Here is a 9,391-nt window from a genome sequence, read left to right as displayed (position 1 = left end):
TGGTGCAAATCTCTGCAAAAATTCATGCCACACAGTAAGTTAACAATGAGACATTTTGCTGCTGCTAAAAGGGTTCAGAGTCCATTTTGCCTAATCCAAATTAAATCTTGTTAAAGCTGCAGGGAGTGTTCATAGAGCTCTTCACGCTGCTTTACACGAATTTACAACTGCTCTCAGCTTTCTCAAGCCCATTGTCCCCAAGATGACTACCTAGAAATATCAACTGCTTTGGTTCAGCCAACTGTATCACACCAAAAAATGTATCTGCAGTGTAAATTTATTTTACAATTAAACAATTAATAAAACCAGAATTTCAAAATACTGGGCCCTTTGAAAGATCTGGTGTGCAGCAGTTAAAAGTTTTGAAACAACTAATTCTTCAACTTTTACTTTTCAAGTATACCCTGTGCTTTAAATAGAATTACTAAATTAAAAATGTAAATTGGACTGTATCTTTTTAGCAGTTGGTGATTTGTCTATTTTCCACATTTTATTATGTATCATTTTTATAATAAAGAAGGGATTTTTTTTTCATTCCTGTTCTACTTGATAGCAATTCTGCCATGCTTCTCAAAGCTAATGCAATAAAACTACATAAAATGTTCAAGAAAAGCCCCATTAAAATATACAAAGCATACTAATTCATGGAGTCAAAGTCAAAGCAGAGTGGAAATATGAGCTTTAATAAAACTATGTCTGTTGTAAATAACTATTCAAGCACAGTCATTTTTTTGCAAATTGCATGGAATATAGCTCAGTCTACTCGAAGCTAAGAATCGCTCAGCAGAATAAATGCATCTTGGTCAGAAAGAGATTAAAAGATACAGCTGAGCCATCAATAAGAAGCAGATAGTGCAGTATTATTTGCTGTTTGTTTTGAAGATGCAATTGCAGATCCCAGGATTTCAATAAATCTGTGCACATCACGGAAAGAATTGTAGAGAGGAACTGGGGCAACGCGGAGAGCATTTGGTTCTCGCATGTCACACTGCAAAACAGAGGGGGAACATTCAGTAAATTCAGGTCACTTCATGTTTATCTGTCAGACTATATTTTCAAATACCATACTTGTCTTCAAGGAAAGATGACTGGACTGACAAGGGGACACATGTAAATACCTTTGGATCCTCAAAGAACTACGGTGAGGATCATTGTGAAAAACATAGCGAAAAGAGTAATGCATTGCCCAAAAAAGGATGCAAAGCTCAAGATGGGTAGGACTTTAGAAGTGCTATTTAGGGCTCCAAACCAGCTGTGTATGCCCAAAATTCACCTTAGTGCCTCTAACAACCTACAGTTGAAGAGGTACAAGGGTGACAAAAAAAAACCACAAAAACCCCACATTCCAATAGGATAGAGAGTGTTGTACTACAAGTACAACTAATATCACAAAGCTTGCAGTACTTTTTTGCTCTCTCTGTGTGAAGTTGAACATTTTCCTGAATATAATAATCCCTCATATTTGAAACATATTACTGCATTGCAAAGACAAGCCAATAATGTGAGGCCTCGTGCCCTCTTAAAAGCAGCAGTTCCTGGAATTCCCTGGCAGCACCAAAACAGTAGCACACACAGCCTAGAAGAGCTGCCCTTTGGGGAGACAAGTCACCAGCAGAAATAAATATGGCATTACACTATCAGCCTCACCTTCCAGCACATCTAAATCACCCAAAGTATGGCCTTAAATTTAACTTATATTCTTTTGGAGAAGTGCTCTGTGGTAATCATTCCATTACATGGCAGTGCCATTCAGTGGTTTCTTTTTCTAAGTGCACAATTAAAGATTGAAAATGTAAGAAATTTTCATCAGTCCTAGTGGGTTTTTTTTCTCTTATATGAGACTATATTTAAATAAAATAAAGTTATCATTTTGTTACGGTATAGGCTCACAAAACAGTGCATAAGAATATGAAGTTTGATTTACTCACTGCTACTCCTCTCTTCTCCAGCTCTTTAAACACAGATTTGATTGGAAGGGAAAACGACAGAGTGAGTTGACATCCTCTTTCCTCAACCCGAGATGGTGTGATAATTTTTACAAAAGGCTTCTCTGGGTTTGTTTTATCCTCTCTGTAGTAATGTTTTATCAGGTATTCCAAGTAACCGGTGAGTAGAACGGATTTCCTTCTCAATGCCTTCATCGTAGTTTGACTAAAAACCTATAATGATTTGAAATCACTGGAATGAGAATGTGTTGCTACAGAAAAAGGAAAGGAAATAAAGAAGACTAAAAGGGTGGCACATTTCTCCATACATTATCACTGGAATTCAGTAGTGATATCAGATAGATATTATACATAAACATGGCAGAGCTGGGCTTTTGAAAACACAAGGTAATGTTATGCTTTAGATAATGAAAGACATTTGTGTCTACTGTTAAAAGTTTTCGTACACATCTATCCCTGCATAACTGAACTTGCACACAAAACCAGTTTGCTAAAAAAAGCGTTCATCTGCATATCTGAAGAGGATCCATAAATTCCCTATAGATGCTACACTGCTGCACAAAACTCAAAATCACATGAAGGTTTCTCCGTGTATGTACCTCTAGTACAAACCTTCTCGCTCTCCACAACTGCCTGACAGGAGGGTGTAGCCAGGTGTGGGTCAGTCTCTTCTCCCAGATAAGTGATAGGAAAAGAGGAAATGGCCTCAAGGTGCACCAGGGGAGATTTAATCTGGATATTATGAAAACTTTCTTAAAGTGTTCTTGAGCGTTGGAACAGGCTGTCCAGGGAAGTGGTGGAATTACTGTCCCTGGAATTGTTCAAAAGGCACATAGATGTGGCACTTGAGGATTTGGTTTAGTGGTGGGCCTGACAGTGCTGAGTTAAAGGCTGGACTCGATGATCTCAGAGGTCTTTTCTAAAGTAAATGATTCTATGATTCTACTAACAAAATCCAGGGGCTGAGACTGAAACATCATGACTGGTCTGCAAATTCTTTCCTTTGAAAGCTCAAAATTTCTACTAACATACTGGCTTTACTGCTTTAAGTCCTGTAGAGGCTCTCCCTCTAGCCCACATGAAGAAAAAATATTCACTAAATTCTTGTTTAATAACTGTGCTCTGACACAGCTGCAAGAACTGGTGAGTTTCAGAAACTCAAAATATCATGAGACCTGCAAAAATGACTGCTTGAAAATGGCAGTGCTATTTTGCCACACAAACAAGAACAATGTGACAGAGGAGTTTGGGAGCAAAAGATGAAACAGCTTTTGCTTTTGCTCTGGAAAGGGTCAGTTACAGGGAATAATGAAATAGGTGACTACAGAAACAATCTACCCACACCTTCCTCAAACCCTCTCTTTTCTTCTTCCCATGGAAATAACTTCAGGGAAAAATGACAAGACATAGATATGCAAGTGCCCAACAGCCACTTCAAATCACATCCTGGCACATCAATGCAATATTGCTTCTCATGGACAGTTATCCCTCCACCAACTGCAGCTGGAAAATCAGAGGCAAGGCAGATATCCTGGATGAAAATCCATGATCTTCACTCTCCAGAAGTCACTGTACCAGACTGGAGGAGTAATAATTTTAAGATTACTTATATCATAACCTGGAAGAACGCGTAGAGAGGTACCTGAGAAATCCCACTCAAATACAACAAACTATGATTTTCAACAGCCTCTGGAAATCATTCTTTTGTAGAATATCCCAAGTCTCGCTCCCTGATGCTTTCACAACCACTAGATGCTGCACAAAACCAAAAGCCCCTGCGTGTGTTTTCTGTGAAATGGAATATGGATGCTGTAAGACAGAATATGCAAGGTAATGAACGTGGCAGGGACCAGAGCCACCAGCATTCAGCACTTGCACAGGTCAACAAAAACCTAGAGGTGCTTCCCTCACCACCCAGGCAGACAGAAAGCACACAGCACTGTTCAGCACATAACGGAGGGAAAACAGAGACCTGCCTCCTATTCCTCCAGGATTTGCAGCAGTGTGAAGGATGGATCTCCTCAGGCTGCATGCAAAAATCTGTTTCCACAGGCTTTGAGCAAGGAATATTTGGTCTCCTGGGTGAAATTTTTCGAAAAAGGTCTTTTAAATGTGGCTGTAGAGCGCTCCCCTTTTTTCCGTAACAGGGAGCAGCTACTGCCATAACAGTCACTTTAAGCATTATTGAGGAATAACATCCATTAACACTTGCAGTTTTCATTGTTTCCATTGGAAACACTGCCTTCTGTTTAATGTGTCCCAGTGAAGGTGGCATGCAATTTCACTAGCCATCTCTTGCCAGACATGAAAACTATTTTGTTTCCCACTGTATTAGAGCAATTAGCACTGGGAAATCCTGGCTGTGCCAAAAGGTAATGTGGGCATGGAAAGGGGAGGCGATGGAAACTGCTCAGCCCTCATTGTTCGAGGCTCCCTGCAGTGGGCTAAATGACACCAGCCCACACAAACCAGAACACTGACAATCTGGGTCATAGCAGAATAGCTTTCAGCTTATCTCAAAGGTCACATAAAGTTTAAAACAATATATTGGATGTTTAAGGACTAACAAAACAAATTGTCAGGCGGAACAAGAAGCATTGCTGTGCCCTTTGCAGTCCTTCAGCGTTGCATGTAAGATGAAGAGAGCATAACTGGCAATTTTCTGACTTTGTTTGCTTAAGATACTGTTTTTTCGGTAAATAAAGAAGAGAGACATACAGTGCATGGACACTGTTCTTTGTTCCAGCGTCAGCTTTGCTGTTCCACTAGTATTAATGGAATGCTAAGTAGAAATATATTTCACCCGTTTCTGCTGGTGGCAAAAACTTGCTCACCAAAGGCTGGCTTGAAAAGCAGCTTAGGGATAATTTAATACAGTAGAATATTTAGCATATAGTTGGTTAATCCGAGTAAAACCATCTTTTTCAGCCACAAAGAACCAGAGTCCTGATTTCAGGGGTGAACCATCTGTAAGGGAAATGCTGGTACATCTCGATATGAAACACACCACCACGTAAGGTGTTGGGAGTACAACTCCATGCCTTCAAAAAGGGATGAATTGTGCACTCCAAAGTGGACCACAGACTTTCAGCATAAGGATCACACCTTTACAGAAAGGAGGGATTATCTTTGTGTGGCAGAACTGCCCTTCCCAATGCCACGGTCTCCACAATTCATACAGAGGTAAGACAAGAGATGGGGCTCTGCTCCTTTGGCCACCAGAAAACAAATGAAGAGATGAAAGAAAAAACATTCTGGAGCTAGTCCACACATAAACTCCCCTTTTAGGAAGCATTCACAGACAGCTTCTTTTCTGTTTGTAACCAAAGGGACAACAGCAGAGGACAGGTTCCCTAAGCCACTGGTTCAGTGTAGACTCCAGGACACCCACTTCTTTCATAAAGGAATTAAGCATGCTTTGCTCAGGAGGCATATGTAAAAGCAACTCTGGATGCAACTTTTCAGAGTTATGTGATTCCTTTTTAGGAAGATCTCGGACAACATCCTTTGTGTGAGTTCCACTGAAGCAAACCCGAATATCTCCATGGGACAGCTCTGCTGTTCGTACTGAGCCCCTAAATTTAAGTGGGAAAAGCCCAGTGTAGTCACTGGGGCCAACAGCAAAGTCTGTGAGAACAGTGAAGGGATGAGTATATTCATTACAGGCCTTGGTTTCTCAGGGTTGTGGGGTTATTTTGTTTGCTTTTCATTACCTCTCCCCTTCAATTTTAACTATGCTGAAGATTTCTTTGAGGCAGACAGCAATAATACATGTAACATTCATTAAACATTTTTATACTCTTAAATTGAAGCTCAAAGTAAAGCAATTACTTACCTCTAAACTGGCGTGCAGAGCACAGACCAGTAAAATTGGAGGATTTGATAACCGAAATCCATTAATTCCTTCACTTAGTTCTAATTCTGGAAAATGAATAACTTATATTAGTGTTTTTGATTTCTTCCTTTTAATGGATTGGACCTTATCTTGAAGTCTGTCCTCACGCAATAAAATATTTCCCTAATGTGGCCTGTAGGAATCCGTCATTAAAAGCAAATAGTAATCTATTCCCAGCTAATACTTTTAACTTCGAGAAAAGCCCAATTTTATCCAGCAGAAGACCTCATTAGCAGCTTCATGGGAACCAGAGGACTGCAATTAATTTGTTTAAATGGTGTGTGTTAAAACCACCTTTACACTTGAATCTCTTTTAATGCTGGCACAAAGCAGAGAAATTCCAAGTCAGCAGCGGCGCCGCTCACGCGGAGCCGGGAATCACGTTCCTTAACTTTATTAAACTGACGAGACACATGGGAGGCTGCATATGCAGCTAAGTGTAGCTTCAGGCCACGTAGGGAGGTTGCCCAGACTTTGGGCTGTGAAATTTTCACGAAATCTGTTTAATAAATCTACAAAGCCTCGCTGTAAGTTCCGTGTCACCGTCTATATTTCATGCTCCAGCACCAGAGCAAGAGGATGCGGCAGAAGAGATGCTCTTCACACACAGCAGACTGGCTAATTTTATAATGCCCAACTTCTCCCCTACAAACTGCTCATGGAAATGAATAAACAACGTTTTCTTCCTTCTAACAGTGTTTCAAGGCAATTTGTGTCTCCTGCTGGCTTTCCATAGTGCCACTCTCTTGCATTTGGTCAGAAAACAAAGAGCAGACTGAGGCTATTAGGGAGGTGTTCTCCAGCCAAAGCCACATCAACAGGCGCTGCCACAGAAAATTAAAAATATATTAAAAACGAAACAACCAATCAAACCAAAAAGCTCCTTTCTCATCCTGAACCCCCAGGATATTCTCTCTGCCATACTTTAAACTGGAGCTGAGCAGTCTAGCTGTCAGATTTGGAAAGGAGTCCTCATTTTGTATTGGGACAATAAATACTTGACTATTTCAGAGCAGGTTTTGCCTTATAACCCACTCTCCTCTAGTGCAAGAAATTTGGAGATGCTGACACCTTAGTGGTATTTCGTGACTTATGTCAGGTTGCCTTACCTTTATTTATGTGATTTCTCGTTAATTCCAGTGGAACTAATCCTGAAGTAAGATATTACCCAAGTGAATGATAGCAGATCCTCGCTCCTCAGGGACTTATGAATTTAATTCACTGAGATACTTTGAAAGTTTCATCCATATTCTATATCTGCATTTTGAAGGTATTTCAGCAAAATGTCTAGAAGCAGACAGTCAGACCCATATGCCCACACATAAATTTATTCCAACATTTATTTTGTTAACTCCATTGCATTACATGTTTTGGGTGAGTTTAGCTTAATGTCTTTAACATAAGTGAGGAAATGCAAAGCTCTGTCCTTTCTCCTCAAGCTACTACAAAAGTAGAGCTGGTTAGATATAAATACACCAAATAAGGTAAAATTGGGAGTGTAAGTACATACTGTTTTCCATGAGGAATCTTGTTTTGAAGTCGTGACCCCACCAGCCGATTAGCCTAAGATTTTACAAAGAAAGTAAGTTAATAGAAATCTGGGCATAATATCTTTTAATTTAATTTGAGAGCTAAGAGCAGTATAGAATTAAGAAATATATACATTTCCAATAATACATTTTATTTCTAATAATGACATTAAAATGCAATAAATTCTATAAAGAAATAGTACTAAAAATTTACTATTTGGAAATTTCTCTTTTACTACTACTAATAAAATACACCACATCTTTCAATTAGCTATTGATTTTTAACAATACCCATTTTCTCTGAAATCATTTCACAAAACAAAAAATAGAACAGAAATATTTCCACTGTTTTCTCCCAAGGCATTAAATTCAACCCTCACCCTTAAATTTATTTTAATGAATATTGAAACCTAAAAGGTGTTTTGAAATCTGACTTAGTTTCACCAAGAAAAGGACTTTGTAATGAACAGCAGGCAGACAACAGGACCTCAGAATGAGGATTGTGTGGGCATTGCCTCATCTTTACTGTGAGACTTCAATGTGAATTCTGCACACACTTTTCTTCTCCTGAATTGACCTTATTAAAAAAATTTCTTTTAAATAAAAACCAATCCAATTTAATCCAATATTCCTTTTTTTAAGGTTATGCCCAGAAAAAAACCCAGACAACTTTTTTGAAAATAATTTCCCTGAGCTTGTACATTAAGATGACGCTACATTATTAACTCACATTTACTGAAAAATATACTCAAGGATATAGCTGTTAACAGTTTTCCAAAGCAGCTGGATGCACTGGATCACCTAGTGCCCAAGGCACGGCAGACAAAATCAATATTGCAAAATCAAGGAGCCTCTCTCCATCTCCCTTGGGTTCTCTACTTCTTAACTCAGCCCACAGTAATACCAGTGACTAATATTGTCAGTTCTACTTGAGATTCCCCATGTATCAATGCTATTACAATATCAAGGAGTCACTATTGCAGACTCCTTCCTGAACTTCCAAGCTCTACAGGACTGGACGTATTGGACACCATTTCTTCCAAGGTTTTGCTCAGTTTTCCCTATGCCAGCAGAGTTGTTAGGCATTAAGCCTGGTAAGTGTTCAAAAGTTGTAATAGTAAAAAAATCCACAAGTAAAACTCACAGTAGATCAGCATTCCTAGAAGTAAAGAGGGAAAAGAAAGTCATGGCCCCTCAGTAAAGCAGGAACACTTTGCAGTTTGCCTAAAAGAGCTTAGCTCTGCAGAATTAAGACCACTTTCAAGTTAGAAACTTGTTATATGAACACTGCAGAGTGTAAAATAAAGTACTTCGTATTTCTGTATAACAACACAGGTTTTATGTTTACTTCTATGAAAGGTTCTGAGCTGCATCCAAACAGAGTGTGCACAGAAAAAGCACGTTTTTTTCTTTATTGCTGCATGATGTTTTTATTATTCTAAGACCCATGAAAATTAATAGTGCAATATACATTCATTTCACGTGAGATATTATATTGCCAAAATGAATACACCCCAAATAAAGTGTAATGCAGCCTCTGCCCAAGTGACTCAGTTACTGATGCTTTGAATCATAAAAGATATTTCAGATATTTTATATGAACTCTATAATATATAGACAACATTGTAGAGAAAACATTGAATATTCTGTGTTACTACAACATACTACTAAAGTCAGTGGCACACACATTCCATGAATTCCAAAAGATTTAAAGAGAAAAAATCCACGGGAAACATAACATTTACTCTATTACTCTGCAGCAAGGAGAAAACAATTCTAAGTTTTTTGTGGACCACATCCTAAAGTGAAAGACAAAATAAATATCAATCAGACTGTGACCCAGGTCGAGCCTGATGAAAAGCACTCTGGTTGCATCGTGAATGCTCAAGACTCGCTAATTCTGAAATTGGCTTAAACCCAGGTCTCTGCTGCAGCACCACGTTTGCAACTTGGAAACTGAAATTTCAGAACTTTTCCAAACTGACAGAATGAAGGATTTTTTTTTAAGACAGTTTTAGCTG

At 38.8% G+C, this 9,391-nt stretch overlaps 1 protein-coding gene across 9 annotated transcripts in view; it reads right to left on the bottom strand.

Annotated features, from left to right (window-relative positions):
- Positions 1 to 662: 662 nt before the first annotated feature.
- KYNU (kynureninase) overlaps positions 663 to 9,391 on the bottom strand; it is a 61,635-nt gene continuing 52,906 nt past the window's right edge. For 8 of the 9 annotated variants that reach the window (XM_032694007.1, XM_032694009.1, XM_032694010.1 and 5 more), the window contains 4 exons: positions 7,352 to 7,404; positions 5,782 to 5,867; positions 1,929 to 2,159; positions 663 to 988 (listed from right to left, as the gene is read on the bottom strand). In XM_032694007.1, the coding sequence (XP_032549898.1) occupies positions 836 to 988; positions 1,929 to 2,159; positions 5,782 to 5,867; positions 7,352 to 7,404 (523 nt within the window). In that variant the 3' untranslated portion in view covers positions 663 to 835. The remainder of the gene's footprint in view (positions 989 to 1,928; positions 2,160 to 5,781; positions 5,868 to 7,351; positions 7,405 to 9,391) is intronic. The other variant, XM_032694008.1, reaches the window with a different exon arrangement.

Source organism: Chiroxiphia lanceolata, chromosome 7 (assembly GCF_009829145.1).
Source record: "Chiroxiphia lanceolata isolate bChiLan1 chromosome 7, bChiLan1.pri, whole genome shotgun sequence".
In the NCBI taxonomy this organism is placed as follows: Eukaryota; Metazoa; Chordata; class Aves; order Passeriformes; family Pipridae; genus Chiroxiphia; species Chiroxiphia lanceolata.
Note: the sequence above shows the minus strand (reverse complement) of the source record. Positions and strands in the feature narration are given on the sequence as shown.